Raw genomic sequence first — 17,333 nt, 5'->3', positions numbered from 1 at the left:
TTTTAGCAACAGACGCAACCTTTGCCCTTCATTAATCCTTTTTTAAAATGTGATTTCAGCAAGCAAACGTGACAACCTCCATGGTGGCGTTAATCCCACTAGGTGGGAGTAATGGTTCACAAAGTCAATCAGCATAGAAGTGACCAGAAATTGAACTGCTCAGATTCTGAGGAAGGATAATTAGTAAGTGTAACAGATAATCATTCATCCTTTTTTTTCTGAGCGGCTTATCCTCACAAGGGTCGCGGGAGTGCTGGAGCCTATCGCAGCTCTCAACCAGCAGGAGGCGTGGTACACCCTGAACTGGTTGCCAGACAATCACAGGCCACATGGAGACAGACAACAGTCACAATTCACAATCACACCTAGGAACAATTTAGAGTGTCCAATTAATGTTGCATTTTTTTGTGATGTGGGAGGAAACTGGAGTGCTTGCAAAATCCATGCAAGCACAAGGAGAACATGCAAACTCCACACAGGTGGGGCAGGATTTGAACCATGGACCTCAGAACTGTGAGGCCAACTCTTTCCAGCTGATCACCATACTGCCTCAACTTTAGATATTTTATATATTTAACTTTTGCCATGGCGGATATATGTCAAGGATATTTCACAATACAATAAATCTATTACCTTTGTAATTATTCAATCAATAATCTGTGGACCCACAGTAACCATAAAGTAGTTGGATTTACATTTCACATAGAGTTACTATTTTTATTGTATTTCTGCAGCTGTTTGGTGAAATAGTTTTGCTTCTGTTCTCTTACGATGTTTATTAAAATGTTTTTATCCCTTGTACTTTTTAATACCCCCCCCCCCTTGGTTCTGTTTTGTAGTATATCAGTTTCCTTTTTTTTTTTTTTTTTTTACATGTATTTTCCAGATCTCCAGTAATCCGTGACTTTTTCCCATTTCCAGTCCATGTTACCCTCTCGCTGTGTTACATGTACTCGGACTCCAATAAATGCTCATTGCCACAGGAACTTGTGTGATCTCTTGCGCATACACTAGGTGCCAATAACATTTACGTTGCGTCAGAAGACAGCAGATACAAACAATTGCCTTTGAGTACGTTTTTTTTCTGGGCCGCTTATTTTCATTTTTCGGCGGACCTGATGCTACGCTATCTGGCTAGCCGAGCCAAGGACATCGTTAATCTTTTGCCGAGTCATGTCGAAGGGTTTTCGCAGCCCGGACCCCATCGTTTTTGCCGAATATGTTGCAGAAAGCTGGAGTGTTTTTGAATTTGAGTACTACATTTTTATTGCTTCAGCACACTCGGAAAAGCCCACAAAGACATACATTCTCCTTAACCTGGCTGGCTCTGAAGCCATCGACCGCGAACGCTCATTCGTGTATGCGGCTGAAGTGCGCGAGCCCGGGAATAATGGAGCGATCCTCACCCCGGCGGAGTCCAGAGAGGAAATTCAGGGAAATGTGAAATTCCCAAAGCAACAGGACAATGGACACGTACAGATTTTATTCATGGAATCAAAGACAAGGTGAGAGCATTGAATCATATGTAAGTGACTTGAAAATTAAAGCTAAAACTTGCCACTTAGGAGATTTGACTGACAAACTTAATTGTGATCGCTTTGCGTGTGGCATTACCAATGAGTCTTTGACAAAATCTTTGCTGAGAGATAGTGAACTGCCAAAGCCATCTCAGTCTGTCGCATCCATGAAATGTCTGAGGAAAACAGTAAAACACTAGACGCCCAGGTCACCCAACATAGGTGCAGTAAAGCCATCTTACCTCAGAAAGGAGCAGTCCAGGCCCCAGAGACCCAGTCACACCATAACCAAATGCAACAAATGCAGGGGGAGCCACACTGCTAAAAGAAAGAAATCTCCTGCTTATGGACAGCAATGTCACAAGTGCAACAAAATGAATCACTACAAAAGCTGTTGCAAATCCAAGCCATGGGACCAGGGCAAACGGCACGGGAAAGGCCTTAAACAGCCAGTATATGAAGTGTCAGTGGAACAGACATCAGCAAAGTAAGATGCCACATTCTATTTGGATGGTATTAATGTTGTCTTCCAAATCAACAATGTTGATGCTCAGGATGAAGGATTTGTTAATGTGCAACTGAATGAAAAATCTGTGGAACGTAAAGTGGACACTGGAGCGAAATGTAATGTGCTTCCACAAAAGACTTTCATGCAGGTGTCTACAAGACAGGAAATCACACTACAAATGACTGATCCAAACCTCATCGCCTATAGAGGCGCCGGGATTGAAACAATGGGCCTCGCTATCCTGTCATGCTGCCTGAAGGAGAAACATCACACATGACCTTTTTTCATAGTGGACGTGGATGTGCAGCCACTTCTCGGATATCGTGCGTGTGTGGACATGGGAATCGTCACAGACACAGACTCTCAGACAATACAAGGATGTTTTTGATGACTAACTCGGAAAGCTTTCAGTCACGTACTCAATGACACTGGACCCCAACGCACAACCCGTGGTCCGACCACTTCATTGCATTCCTGTGGCTGTGCAAGAAAGAGTGAAAGCAGAGCTCGATTACATTCAAAACATTGGAGTTATCAACCCTGTCACAGTGCCCACAGACTGGGTTTCCTCTATGGTGGTAGCCCACAAGAAGAACATGAGTGACATACGACTCTGCATCAATCCAAAAGATCTCAACACGGCACTCAAGAGACCTCACCATCCAATGGGCTCTGTTGAGGAGGTGGCTGTTCTCCATCCTGGACGCCAAGAACTCCTTTTGGCAAATCAGTCTCAACAAGAAATCGTCTATGATGACAACATTGAAGACTCCATTTGGGAGGTACAGATTCTTGCGCATGCCTTTTGGGAAAGAGAGGGAATAAAGGAAATGAAATGTACAAAAGTTAATCAACAAGGCGATGTATTTGCAATACTCCTTAATGTGTGAAAGTCTGTGGATAAAAAGTTGCAGTGTGAGAATGTGGCAAGAAAGTGATTACAGCAGATAGCGGGCTAGAACGGAATGGTCTCGATGGTTGCTGGTGACCACAATCAGCAGGTGTGGGGCGACGCGACGCTTGACCTTGACCTAGAGGGACACGGGAGCAACAAAACGTCAACAACCGCAGGCGGGAGGAGTCGGCCCACCATCCTGCGGACCAATAAAGACCAATGAGAGAGCGCTAAGGATAACTGCAGGAGACACATAACCAATAGTGAATTAGTAGATTGTACTTTTAAATTGTCCTGGGCAACTCGGATGTGGAGTACGTCTGCTGGAGGGAACAGAGACGTACAGGGTTGAATTGAGAGGGACCCGAGACCCAGGTGTTCGTTGAAGGAACAAATCCACTCGCGTGTGAAAACGCCGACTTCCTGGTTCTTTCTTTGCAGAACGAGCGCGCAAATGGTTGGATGAGTGGTGGTCGGGTAAGGTCACAATTTGGAGTCAGATGATTAACGGACTTTTGTATTGATCTAAAAATATTATCCAACAGTATCAACTCTGCCAGCAAGGTGTTTCAGCGCACAATGGAGCAGTTGTTCACTGGCTACCTATGCTCAGTAATCGTCGATGACATCATCATCGGAGGCCGCGACACGGCTGAACATGACGCCAACCTCAAAAAGGTGCTCAACTGTGTAAGGGCAGTCAATCTCAAGGTCAGTCGAGAAAAATGCAAGTTCCGTTTCGATCAAGTGGGGTATGTGGGCCACATCTTCACAAATCAGGGCCTCAAAGCTGGCCCTGCCAAAACTGCAGCTATCACCAGCATGCCAGTCCTTACAGACGTCATATCACTGCAGCATTTCCTGGGGATGGCAAACTATCTGGCAAAATACATTCCCAACTTCAGTGACATCACAACCCCTCTGAGGCGGCTGATACACAAAGACACCGAGTGGTACTGGCTCCAACAGCTCAGGCAACACACTGCATAGCATGAGGAACTGCAAACCCTCTGCACAGTCATCAAGAGTGGTTGGCCCAACCAAGCGCAGAGCCAGAGGCATCATATTCTGGCCTGCAACGTCATAAGACATTTCTGAAGAGGTGCTCACCTGCTCGGTGTGTAACAGCACTAAGTTGCACCAACAAAAAGACCCTCTACAACTCCATCCATTCCCAGATCTCCCGTGGTCCAGAGTAGCCACAGACATGTTTGAATGGCGCGGCAAACACTATCAGGTACTAGTAGATTCATACTCTGGCTGGTTTGAAATCGACCTTCTCCACCAGCAAACATCAGGAGTTCTGATAACCAAACTAAAGAGACACTTTTCTGTCCATGGCTCAACACAGGTCATCATCTCCAATAATGCCAGACAGAACAGCAGTCAGCGCTTCAAAGATTTCACCAAACAATGGGATTTCATCCACACTACCAGCAGTCTTTAATTGGCACAATCCAATGACCTCGCAGAGAGAGCAGTGCGCAGCGCCAAAACCGTGATGGAAAAGTCTCACAGAGACAGATCAGACGTCTTCCTCAGCATCTTGAATCTCAGGAACATTCCTCGAGATCCAACATTGGGTTCACTTGCAGAACGCCTCATGTCGCATCAAACACACACAGCCGTCCCTGTCTGCACCAAACTGCTAGAACCAACACCTAAATGCAGCCAGCAGGTCAGTGCCCAGCTCCTCAACAAAAGGCTCACTTTGACACACCAGCATGACAAGTCAAGTCATCCACTGCACCTTTTAACAGAAGGACAGGTGGGTTGCATGCAAGGGATTCGATCAGCTGGGGAGTGTCAAGGAGAAAAGCAAGGAGCCCTGCTCCTACATCATTGAGTGAAATGGGACAACTTACAGGAGTAACGTCCGACACATTCTTCCTGCGGCGGAGTAACCACCACAGCCCCAGACAGACAATCAGGACTTACCCAACAGTCACCAGACTGTCAACAGCCCCACATTCATACCTCTCACACCACGCACACCCAATCTAACCTACATGCAACCACAACGCAAAATGAATGGGCAGTGATATTTTGTATCCGAGTAACGTTTTTTATAGTACTAACGACTATAGGGTCGTTGCTCTGTGAGGATGGTCTTTCCTTGATGGATCTCAGGAAGAAAATGAAGCCGTACTCACACACTTACAGTGAAGAAAGTAAGTATTTGAACACCCTGCTATATTGCAAGTTCTCCCACTTAGAAATCATTGAGGGGTCTGAAATTGGTGCATGCCTACTGTGAGAGAGATAATCTAAAAAGAAAATTCAGAAATCACAATGTATGATTTTTTTAACGATTTGTTTGTGTGATACAGTTGCAAATCAGTATTTGAACACCTGAGAAAACCAATAATATTTGGTACTTTAGCCTTTGTTTGCAATTACAGAGGTCAAAGGTTTCCTGTAGTTGTTCACTAGGTTCGCACACACTGCAGGAGGGATTTTGGCCTACTCCTCCACACAGATCTTCTTTAGATCAGACAGGTTTCTTGGCTGTCGCTGAGAAACATGGAGTTTCAGCTCCCTCCAAAGATTTTCTATTGGGTTTAGTTCTGGAGACTGGCTAGGCCACGCCAGAAACTTGATGTGCTTCTGAAAGGAGTGTTAATTAGTGATGCTTCCCATAACCGTTGAATACCTGAATGTATTGTGCAACCATGGTTATATTAGTTGTTTTTCACTCACCTGTTTTTCACTCACTTGTTTTTCTGGTCAAGACGTTTTGACCGTTTCACTATCGTGTTCGCATGCATACACTCACTTGTTTTTCGCATATAAGTTGTTTTTCACTCACTTGTTTTTCTGGTCAAGACGTCTGGACCGTTTCACTATCTTGTTCACATGCATACCAAAGACGAACATTGTTGTGTGATGTCTTTACAGTTATGGCTGCGTAAGATGTTTCTCAGAGCCTGAAGGACACACTTAAGTGTCAATAGTAAATCAGGATACAATTGTTGCGGCGCCAGGTGGGACGGGTAGGCCACCCGTCCTTTCTCTCGCACGCAACTGAAAAATATAATAGAGATGCAGAGTACAAACAGGTAGAGTCTGCTGCGGGTTTCATACGGACGCCCAGCTGGTTGACAAGCGGACCTCTACCTGGGTGATCGGCTCTCCACCTTCTCAGCATAGGTAAGGGGCTCATACGATTGATTTCACGCAATGTCAACTGTGTTTTGAGAACTTGCATTTGGTCGAAATAAATATGCCAGTTATTGAGGCTAAATAGCATTTGGGAACGTTGGTCTTTTGTTGAGTGTCGTCTTTGTCTCCTGAGTGCTGACCAGCACCGATCCTTTCAATAAAACAGCTTCTTACGGAGCCACTCCTTGGTTTTCCTGGCTGTGTGCTTTGAGTCATTGTCATGTTGAAAGACCCAGCCATGACCCATCTTCAATGCTCTGACTGAGAGAAAGAGGTTGTTCCCCAAAATCTCACAGTACATGGCCGCAGTCATCCTCTCCTTAATACAGTGCAGTTGCCCTGTCCCATGTGCAGAAAAACACCCCAAAGCCTTGTGCTACCACCCTCATGCTTCTCAGTAGGGATGGTGTTCTTGGGATGGAACTCATCATTCGTCTTCCTCCAAACAAGTTTAGTAGAATTATGACCAAAAATTTCATTTGGGTCTCATCTGACAACAAAACTTTCTCCTATGACCCCTCTGTATCATTCAGATGGTCATTGGCAAACTTAAAACAGGCCTTGACATGTGCTGGTTTAAGCAGGGGAACCTTCCGTCCCATGCATGATTCCAAACCATGATGTCTTAGTGTATTACCAACAGTCACCTTGAAAACAGTGGTCCCAGCTCTTTTCAGGTCATTGACCAAGTCCTGTTGTGTAGTTATGGGCTGATTCCTCACCTTTCTAAGGATCATTGAGACCCCGCATGGGGCTCCACTGTGACTGAGAGTAACAGTCATGTTTTAGCTTCTTCCATTTTCTAATGACTGCTCCAACAGTGGACCTTTTTTCACCAAGCAGCTTGACAAATTCTCCGTAGCCCTTTCCAGCCATGTGGAGTTGTAGAATTTTGTCTCTAATGTCTTGCCATGTTAAAAGTTTTGATTATTACTGATTGTATGGGGTGGACGGGTTTCTTTATGCAGCTAACGACCTCACACAGGTGAATCTGATTCAGGATAATACATGGAGTGGATGTGACTTTTAAAAGCAGACTAATAAGTCTTCGAGGGTCAGAATTCAAGCTGATAGACAGGTCTTCAAATACCCATTTGCAGCTGTATCACACAAATAAGTTGTTAAAAAAATCATACATTGTGATTTATGGATTTTTATTTTTAGATTATCTCTCTCCTAGTGGACATGGTCCGACACTGAAAATTTCAGACCCCTCGATGATTTCTTAGTGGGAGAACTTGCAATATAGCAGGGTGTTCAAATACTTATTTTCTTCAGTGTAGTTGTACCTGGTTGCACTGGAGGAGAAAGAAAGAGGAAAGAGGTTGGCCGAGGCCACCCCATGGCTGGCGAGATTAACGAGCTAGGATAGCAGAAAAGCAGGACACAAGAGGAAAAAAGGTCGAACAGGTCTAAGGTTAAATACCCAGGGGCCGTATCTAAGGAGTATAGAGACTGGAGGAAGACCACACCTATGCACTTGAGTTTCAGTCTGTGATTTAGGCATAAGAAAAAACAATGTAAAAATTACATCTTAATATAAAATACTCAGCTTTTTACTCTTACTCATAGATTAATCATGGAGAATGATTGTTTAAACTTTAGTCTAGACCAGGGGTCTCACACTCTATTTACCTTGGGGCTGCTGGAGGCAGCGTCTGCCTGAGGCTGGGCCGCAGTGTCGGCACACACGCACTCGCGGCCAATTTCAATTAGAAATTTAAAAGAAAATTCAAACTTCTCGAACATCTTTCTTTTTGAAAAAACAAACAAAAAAAAAACCACATATAGATAAACTAGGAAGCAGCAAGCAGAATGGTGCAACTGGTTAGACCGGTGGCCTCACAATTCTGTCCAGGATTTGCCCCCGCCTGGTTGGAGTTTGCATATTCTCCCCGTGCCTGTGAGGGTTTTCGCCGGGAGTTCCGGTTTCCTCCCACATACCCGAAATCATGGCTTAATTAGGGACTCTAAATTGGCCTTCAGTGTAATTGTGAGTCCCACTTTTGTCTGTCTCTATGTGCCCTGCAATTGGCTGTTTAGAGTGTACACCACCTCTTGCCCGATGATACCTGGGATTGGCGCCAACATCACCGTGACCCTGGTGAGGATAAGCAACTTGGAAAATGAATGAATGAATGAAAAACGATAACCAAAGATGCTTGTGTCAACAAGATGTGTACAAAACTAGTACAACGCTACAAGGCAATGCTGGGCCTACGGGCCGCCAATTTGAGATCACTCCTCTAGACAAACCAACTGCTTATGGTTCAACGCGACACTTCATGGTGTTTGGATTCATTTTGAGACAAACTCTTCTTAAAATCTCCAGCTGGCTCATTAAATTGACACCATTGACATCAAGGCATACATTTAAAATATTGCTCCATAGTCCGTGAACTATTTGATCTTACCTTAAATGAAACCATTCAGTCCATCCTGCAGTCTCAAATACCAGTGGGTGACCCCCATGTCACAGCAACTGTTCCTACTGGGAAGAACATCACTGCATATTTTGGTTGGTGTAAATTGAAATGAAGAAATAAACTCTTTGATGATCACAAACCAAGATTTTAAGGGGACCTGCTAATTAATTTAGCAAGTCGTACGCCAGGCATCCTTGGTGGCCATGTTGCACAGCAAGGTGGCTTAGAAGAATGCAGCTTATCAAGTTGTCGAGGAGTCAATGTGACATCTTAGCTTGTGGAAGGATGTCCACTACACTGCCCGTGGCATTACTTGATAACAACCTATTTAAACGAATTCGTAAATAATTACATTTTCCCGATTTGTTATTGTACTCAAAGTTAGTGTATCTTAACAGTTGTTGAAGAAAATCATTGTTTTTGATAAGATGTCGAATTGATTTTTTTGTCTTTTGATGTTAGTTACTGTTAGGTTTAAGCAGCCTAGGGCATTTAAAGTACAATTTCTCAAGAAAGGAAGACAAGAGGAACGTCTGGCTTGCGAGGAGAACGTGGGATGTGTCTCTTTCACAATCTCCAACCCGTTCTAAATCTCCACGTCGCCACTTTATTTCTCAGCGCGGTCCGGATCACAACAAAGCAACCGTGACAAAAACAGTCCATTTGAATCTTTGCGACATCTTCACCATCCTCTCGAGATTTTCAGTCTTTATGTTGTCTTCTGCATCACTGATGTTTCTACAGCACCCAATGTAACTTGAGTGCATCACATTGTGTAAGCACATCATAGCAAAGTTTCCATGGCACCCAATGGGACTCTTGATTGCATGAAGCAAAGAAGCATTAAAACAACCAAAAGAGATATGAGGTAACTTTATACCCAATTAATGCAAAAGTTACTAAGTGTAGCTGTTGGATTAATGACATCTTCTCTGAGGCATTTAATATTTTCCTCAAATGCATTTTCCAGTTTTCGTTCTTGTTTTTTATTACTTGAGTATGATGTGATTCAACATCTCAAAACAGATTTCCCGGATTCCCACATCAGAGTTGGGGATATGGTTGGGGGCAATGTCCCCTCTAAGCTGCACAAACTTGACTCAACATTTAGATTGAGAGAAATTGGTGCATGGTCTATAAATCACTAAATGGTTAAGGTCCTGAATACATGCTTACGGAATACAAACCCAGAGATTGATTGACTCAGGTCTAATAATGCAGTGGAGAGTCCAAAGCAAACATAGTGAAGGAGCATTTAGCTATTATACTGCAAAAAAAAAAAAAAAAAAAAGATTAAGTTTCCAACCAAGGTGAGGACAGCCCCAACTGTAAATGTTTTTCAATCCAGGTTGAAAACTCTTGTTTTTCCTCATTGTCATGACCAGAACATGGGGTTGGACCCAAATGCACAACTCGGGAAGCGCAGAGGTTGCATGAGAAATGTCTATTCAGTCCGGTGTCGAGAACCTAACAGGCAGTCCACGGAAGCAGCAGTAATGAAATCGGCAGGCATGAAAGTCAGGTCAGTAGGCGCAGTAGGCAGGCAGGAGTCGGTACGTGTGAGAGCAGGAACAGAATCAGGAGGGTGCAGGAACGAGAGATGGGGCAATGATCTGGCAAAGGCCAGAGCATCCGTGTGGTCTTATTTGTATAGGCCGTGATTACGTGAAACGAGGCGCGTGTGTGCTGTGATGATAATTGGATGCATTTTGGGGTAAATCTTTGACCTGGCAAATTGTTTGAAAGCAAAAAAAAAAAAAAGACAAACAGCATTGAACCAACTGGAAAAATGTGTATCCTTTATTTGTACATTTTTTGTATGTCAACAAGACCAACGTGATCCATATGCTTCCCTACTTTACTGGGGCATTGCAGCTGTTTTTGAAAGTTGACCAATTTATTATGGGATTTCGTATTATGTTAAAATCATCTCCCGTTATCATTAGAAATAGAAATAGCTGACAAGTTTAACAAGTGTGAAAAGAGCATGTGAAACGAAGCTGGATCATCTTTATTAGGAGCATATACATTGACAATTGTGTAAAGTGTGTTAAATATTGTAGCCTGCATGATTATATATCGGCCTTCTGGATCTGCTACGGTACTATTTATTTACTCGTCAAATGGGAGTCACCATAGCCTTGCCATTGATTAATCATCAGGAAATACGACAGAGAAAAAGTTTTTCCACCTGCCACACCGGCTCGTTTATTTACTATTCAATGAGAGGCAATCACTCAGCTCCTTGCATAAAAGAAGCCCCATCGCTGCTCTCCATTGTTAGAACGCTCCAATTTTTCCCTCCAGCCGTTCACTACAGCGCTATAGTCCTCCTCAGAGAATTCCTGCAGGGACACAATACGGTTAGGGAGCTGTCTACCAATGAACAGAGGACTCGGTTTAGATTTATGATTTGGTTTGCTGTGGCAACCTCGATAAATTCACTCTTGATTTGTTCTGCTCTCTGCAGCTCTTCCTGTATGACTTGGATAAACTGGGCAGTGCGGTCCTTTGCTTGCACGTTGGTGAAGCCAGCGTTCTGAATGAACTGCAACATCGGACACGGGACAAAACACGGGTAACAGAAGCAGTGAGGTGAGGTCACACCAAACTCAAATTTCAGGAGACAAGACAGGAGATGACGAGTATTTTGCAGTTTGGGAGTTTTTCCATTATTTTGTTTTGGGCGGAAGTTCGATTGAAAAGTCGCTAATCGTCATCTGTACTGCTGAATAATCTGTTAATGTTGACAGGTGACAAAAGACTTCTGAAAAATCAAATATTGTCATGCAAAGATTATTACCATGACCATTAAAGTTGCATTCTGCTCATTATTTATTCCAAGTAACCAATTAGAATTAGAAATATCATTATAATAATTACATTTTACCAATACAAATATCATTATGGTTACAGCATTGGTACACAATGGTGGATTAACAAAAACATAAAAAATAATTTAATTATTATTATTATTAATGATTATTATTATTAATTTCTTGACCATATTGTAAGCCTGGTTTCACATATTTTGTGATTTATTTTAAAAATTAATTAGATTTTTTTTCTTCATCTATTCAGTCATGACTGGTTAATTCTTTTCTATAATGTGTGAAATTCTCAAGAAATTTTTTTTTGCTCTGTTTTGGAATCTTTAAATCTGTTGATTTGCCATTCTTTATTATGAATAACTAGCTTCCCATGACAATGACTGCAAAATTGATGAGAAAAAAAATTACACTACCAAATTGAAAGGTTAGGCAATGATCAGTTGTGAGTTAATTATTGTGCTCCATGGAGGAAGCTCAACTCAAAACAATGCAAAATCACACAAAGTATCTGCAGGTGCTTTTTATATTGGCATAATAATAATAATGATGATAATATTAATAATTATTATTATTTTTATTTTGATAAACAATTCAAATAGACCATATTCCCTCTCTGTTAAATCAGTAAATATTGATCTGTATGTGAGATCCTTTGTAAGCTACCCAGATGACAACTGCAGGTGACGCTGACGATACTTTTAATTTGCGCACTCTAATATAAAAACAAGTGGCAAGCAACGTATTTTTGGTAGCCTCAGACGATGATGCAGTGTAGTCATGCACAAGTGCAAAATGAAAATACAGCCATTCAGCGAGTGTATTTAATAAATACTTCTCTGACAGTGTAATTTAAAAATGATCATTATCATCTCTGGCAAGAGAATTGTTTGGAATGAAGATTGTTTGGTTTGGTGGTTAATTGCAGAAGAAGCAAAAATCCCAAACCAAAAATATGCATTCCACAATCTTATTTCACCTTCATTATTGGTGGAGGTTTGTTAGTTCTGAAGAAGATCCCTTTTTATGTCCCGCAAAGGGACCTAGTCCACCAATTTTTTTCTCGGGTATATTTCATACTACAATATTATAATATGTAATGAGACTGAACTGTGCACTTACCTTTCCATACTGTGCTGGTGTGTAGAGGATGTATCCCCGCTGCTTGACATAAGCCTCAAATTGGGGGGTCCATGGCTTCTCCCCGCAACAGTAGTCAGTGATAAGTAGCTGGCCCCCAGGCCTTAACCATGACTGGACATAGAAAGCAGATGCAGTTCACTTGAATGATAAAATGTTGCTTCTGTTCAGTGATACGCAGGAATACTTTGTTTCGGATATTGGGTTTTGGGTGAAATTTCAGCAAGAACGTGAAGTGCATTATAATGTTTACTGGTGAATTTAATGTGACATTCCTCCAATGAAGGCTCCTGTTGTACAATATTTATTTATTTTTTTCCAAACACCTTTGAAAATGTTACTGTTCAGTCATAATGCATTTTAGGCACATCCTAAAATTTCACCTAAAAGCTGATTAGACGTGAGGTGTAAAGAGAAGATGAAGTAAGGTGAGGAGCACTTACATGGAAACGTTTGAAGAGAGCAAGCTTGTCTGCAATGTGGAGGATTGTGTCTTTGCTATAGATAAGATCAAACAAACCCTCCGGAAACGTTCTCTTAGTGGCATCGGCAACTTCAAATTCGACCTATGCCAGAACACGGATGAATTGTGATTTGCATTCATATCAAACCTTTAGTGCAGCCAAGAAATTCAAAGTCAGTTCTATCTGCAGTGTGAGCTGTTCAACTCACCAGTGGCAGCCTCTCAGCGAGCGCCCTCTCCATAGCAATGTCCACCATGTTCTCTGAGAGGTCCAAGCCAAGCACCTCCACTCCGAATGTCTAAAATACAGTATTCACTAACTGTAATGTTAATAGAGAATAGTCAATATGTGGCATTTGTCAGTTGGTGGTTTTCTTAGCTCTGACCTTTGCCATGTAGAAGGCACCTCCACCGATACCACAGCCAACATCCAGAACCTTCTGGCCAGGTTGCAAGTTTAGCAGATTAACAAATTCCTGTTGTGACAAAGTCATCATCACTCCCCTGCCCAAACACATTCTGTAATAAACAGAAGCTGATCAAGGATATTGAAAGTTCTTTAACACTCTGAACATGTGCATTTGATGTCTGTCATTGTTCTATTCTCCTTGTATTCACTTTGTGTTGTTTTGATACCAGCATGAAACACAAGTCATATTACAGGTTTCTATTTATTTTAGAAACAGTTTATCCTCATCATGGGCTCGAGGCTATTCCCGTTGACTTGGGGTAATAGGTAAAACTATGACCTGGAAAGGTTTCCGGGCTCTGTTGTGACTGGGGCATTGATTGTGAATTCATCTCATAGCAGAAGCACAAAAGCAAAAACTTAGTCAAGAAAAGATTCGTCAAACTCTCAAAACAGAACATTGATTTTTCAACAGCAAGGAACTAATTTCTTCACCCCCCGGGTCATAGGTGAGCTTTAACCTATTCCACCTGACTTCACTTGAGTGTACTTCAATTGTCGAAATTTTTGATTTACTTGAAAACGTAAACCTGAGTTTACGTCTTTCCACTAAATGCCTTGTTAAAGTCTATGCATTTTGCAAGCATCCTTCCATACTGCATATTTCTTGTGAAAGTTGTGTGTTTGGACCTTAGTGGTTTTGGCCCCGCCTGTGCTGACATAACCCGCCCCGAACATCTTCTCATAGCACAGGATGCCCCGCCTAGTGTACTGCTTGTTGTCCAGGAACGTCTGGAAGGTGCTGAATGTCTCCTTTGTGTCTGAAGAACGTGCAACCTTTTCCAACAACCAGCAGATCTGATTTGGGTTGTTCTTCAACTGTTGATTGATGGACAAGCAGCTTTCAGAGACAAATGTATGGAATTTACTTTCACTACAATCATTGGCTGATTTTAACACATGACATTTTCTCATAAGTCAACACATTCAAACATTGCGAAAGACACACACCAAGGTACCTCAATGTACGTTTTGACACGCTTCTTGAGCACGGTCTCAAAGCCAAACTTCTGACCCTCTGGTTCATCCTCCACTTGGACTGATTTGGTCAGGTGATTGTAATGAGCCTCAGTGCGGTAACATGTGGGGTTGAACTCCCTTTTACAGTCACCTGAAAGTGTGCACAACTACACTAACACGGTATCGGACAGCACAAATAGCTACATTGATCTATTAATGGTTGAGTTTGGTACCTGAACGGTGGTTACATGATTCTCTGAAGAAAAGTGTGCCGGTAGGCCGCAACCACCTCAGCATTTTCTTTAACAACATCTGCATCTCCTCATCACTGAGGTACATCAGCAGCCAGTTCGAGAATATAAAGTCAACACTGAGGAGGACAGGAGGGAGTCACATTTCACTAGTTTGCACCACTGTGATGACTTCAAATGTATGTTGACCATGCGCACCTGTTTGGAGGGAACTCCAGCTTTGTGACATCAGCTCGGATGAAGGTAACATTTTTGTGGTACCCGTTGCTCTGCCTGTTCTTCTCCACGAAGTTCTCCATGAAGTCCACGGCGGTCACGTGGTCTGCCCGTTTCAACAGATGGCTGGTGTATCGACTGTTTAATCGGGACATGTATTTACATTTTCTTGTTGCGTTTTAATATGATATGTTCTTTCAAATATGTTACTCGATCATGCGTTCATCTTATTCTCATATATTTTCAAGTGCAACTACAGCCATCCTATATATAGAAATATATCGCAATTAACCCAGGCACTCCAGAGTGAATTCAACACAAGTGATGCGCAGTGTAGAAGTGCTGATCTGCCTCTGTCTTCCAGTGTTTTTTTTTCCTCTGGGCTTCCCGTTTGCTTTTGGGTATGTTTACTATTTATAATACGGGAAAGAATGCTGATTTCAAAGCACTGTACATGGTTCACCTTGCTCCTCATCTTTCAATTAATTGAGTCATTTCAATTTACTCTCATTTCCTTTCAGTTATTTTAACTTCAAATTAACTGTTAATGGTAAGAACTCATTTGAGTACAATTAAAATTGAATGCCATTTTTAACCTGATTTTTGGTGCCCCTTGAGGACACTGCACCCTTACCAAGTGCTTATCTCTCCTCATGGGAAAGTTGGACTCATTGAAAACGTTTAATTGCCAATGGCTGTGACATTGAGTGTAAATGCTCATTTGCCTACAGGTGCCCTACGATTGACAGCGACCAGTTGAGTTCATAATTTAATAATGGAGACATCTCCACTCCCCAGACCAACCATTGCATGCTCACCCTATGCCAGCCCCCAGTTCCAGCACTCTATATCCACCCAGAGAGGGCAGCATGGACAGAATTTCGGGCAATTCTTGCTGAGTCAGCTCAATGGCAGACGAATCCAGCATCATCTCCTGCACTGTGGCCTCCTTGGAGTGTTCCTTCCAAAACTGTGTCATGGTGCTGCGCACTAGTTCATAGGATTCAAATCAAGGGGTGATGTACAAATTCAACTTAATGTCAACCAATTAAAATCCTGGATCCACATTTTTATCTTTATCTGCACTATAATGTAGCATCATCTTTCCTTGTCTTTAGCTCATCACCTCAAAAGGTTTTGTAGACACTTTTTTTTTTCTTTCAAAATACTCCCATCAAAGAAACAAACAAAAAAAAAAACACCAAACATTTAAGGTTGAAAAATTTGCGAGGTCTGGCTTTATTCAGAACTTTGTTTATTTATTTTCTTCCATGTCCCCTGAGGTGTTCCATAATGTTTGACATATGGTTTGATGTTTTTTGTTTTTTAAAAATGTGCATACAAAACCTGCGTAATTAAGCTACAAGCTCTGCTTTTTGTCAGATGGACTGCTAAACAGTGTCATTTCACCTGAGTGGGTTTAATAAAGTCACAAAGTCCACACAAGTGTTCCAAAACATGCTTAATATATTATATTAACTGCAGGATAGTCACGATCAGAGTATGAAAAATAAAATAGTATGGCTCCACGGTGTTGTTGCAGTCAATTTTCTGTTGCGCTTGACCTCATTAATGTCGCAGGTGAGCTAGAGTCTATCCCATCTTATTTTCAGCCAGAGGCGGGGTACACGCTGTACTGGTTGGTGGCCAATTCCACAGCATATACAGGCAAAAAAAAAAAAGAAAATCACAGACAATCTAAAGCAGGGGTGTCAAACTCATTTTTGTTAAGGGCCACACTGTAATTATAGATTCCTCTAGATGGCCAATATGACAAAAACCATGAAACTATTAGAAACACACAACAAATCAATAGATAGTTTTGAAATCGGAGGTCAGTGATAATAATTTGTTCAAATTACTCGAAAAGGTGTTTGGTCGCAACAAACGCTCATTATATTGCAACATTATTATTTATTGGTGGGACAGTGGAGGAGGTTTGACCCCACAGTTCTGAAGACTGGGGTTCAAATCTTGGCTCCGCCTGTGTGGTGTCTGCATTTTCTCCCCGTGTCTGTGTGGGTTTTCTCTGGGCACTCCGGTTTCCTCCCACATCCCAAATAACATGCATTAATTGGAGACTCTGAATAAAAGTGTGATTGTGAGTGCAACTGTTGTTTCTCTCTGTGTGCCCTGCAATTGGCTGGCAACCAGTTGTGCGTGTACCCTGCTTCCTGCCGGATGATAGCTGGGATAAGCTCCAGCACGCCTGTGACCCTTGTGAGGATAAGCAGATCAGAAAATAGATAAATTGATATTATTTATTAAATGGGAAAATTTAATATTTTGACAGAGAGTTTAGAAAAAAATCATAGCAGTGATTTGCTTTTGCCGGACACATAAAATTATGTCGCGGGCCAGATTTGGGTCCCAGTCATTGTGTTTGACACCAGTAATCTAAAGTGTTCATTTAATCCAACATGCATGTTTTTCGAACATGGGATGAAGGGATAAAAAAAAACCCCACACAAGCACAGGGAGACTATGCAAACTCTGCA

The 17,333-nt window shown here is 42.1% G+C and overlaps 1 protein-coding gene and 1 long non-coding RNA gene across 8 annotated transcripts in view; one reads left to right on the top strand and one right to left on the bottom strand.

Annotated features, from left to right (window-relative positions):
- Positions 1–926: 926 nt before the first annotated feature.
- LOC133508399 (uncharacterized) lies at positions 927–15,789 on the top strand. The gene is made up of 3 exons (XR_009797045.1): positions 927–1,505; positions 10,979–11,103; positions 15,567–15,789. It is a non-coding gene; the product is annotated as an uncharacterized LOC133508399 (long non-coding RNA).
- Positions 10,291–17,333, bottom strand: part of pmt (phosphoethanolamine methyltransferase) — a 36,483-nt gene continuing 29,440 nt past the window's right edge. For 4 of the 7 annotated variants that reach the window (XM_061834375.1, XM_061834374.1, XM_061834373.1 and 1 more), the window contains 11 exons: positions 15,654–15,825; positions 14,818–14,973; positions 14,602–14,738; positions 14,368–14,519; positions 14,039–14,227; positions 13,326–13,415; positions 13,149–13,238; positions 12,920–13,042; positions 12,459–12,590; positions 10,940–11,056; positions 10,291–10,853 (listed from right to left, as the gene is read on the bottom strand). In XM_061834375.1, the coding sequence (XP_061690359.1) occupies positions 10,746–10,853; positions 10,940–11,056; positions 12,459–12,590; positions 12,920–13,042; positions 13,149–13,238; positions 13,326–13,415; positions 14,039–14,227; positions 14,368–14,519; positions 14,602–14,738; positions 14,818–14,973; positions 15,654–15,825 (1,466 nt within the window). In that variant the 3' untranslated portion in view covers positions 10,291–10,745. Of the gene's footprint in view, positions 10,854–10,939; positions 11,057–12,458; positions 12,591–12,919; positions 13,043–13,148; positions 13,239–13,325; positions 13,416–14,038; positions 14,228–14,367; positions 14,520–14,601; positions 14,739–14,817; positions 14,974–15,653; positions 16,472–17,333 lie in introns of all 7 variants that reach the window. The other 3 variants (XM_061834376.1, XM_061834377.1, XM_061834378.1) reach the window with 2 other exon arrangements.

Source organism: Syngnathoides biaculeatus, chromosome 11 (assembly GCF_019802595.1).
Source record: "Syngnathoides biaculeatus isolate LvHL_M chromosome 11, ASM1980259v1, whole genome shotgun sequence".
Taxonomy (NCBI): Eukaryota; Metazoa; Chordata; class Actinopteri; order Syngnathiformes; family Syngnathidae; genus Syngnathoides; species Syngnathoides biaculeatus.
The sequence above is the reverse complement of the archived record's forward strand: the minus strand, read 5'-3'. Positions and strand labels throughout refer to the sequence as shown.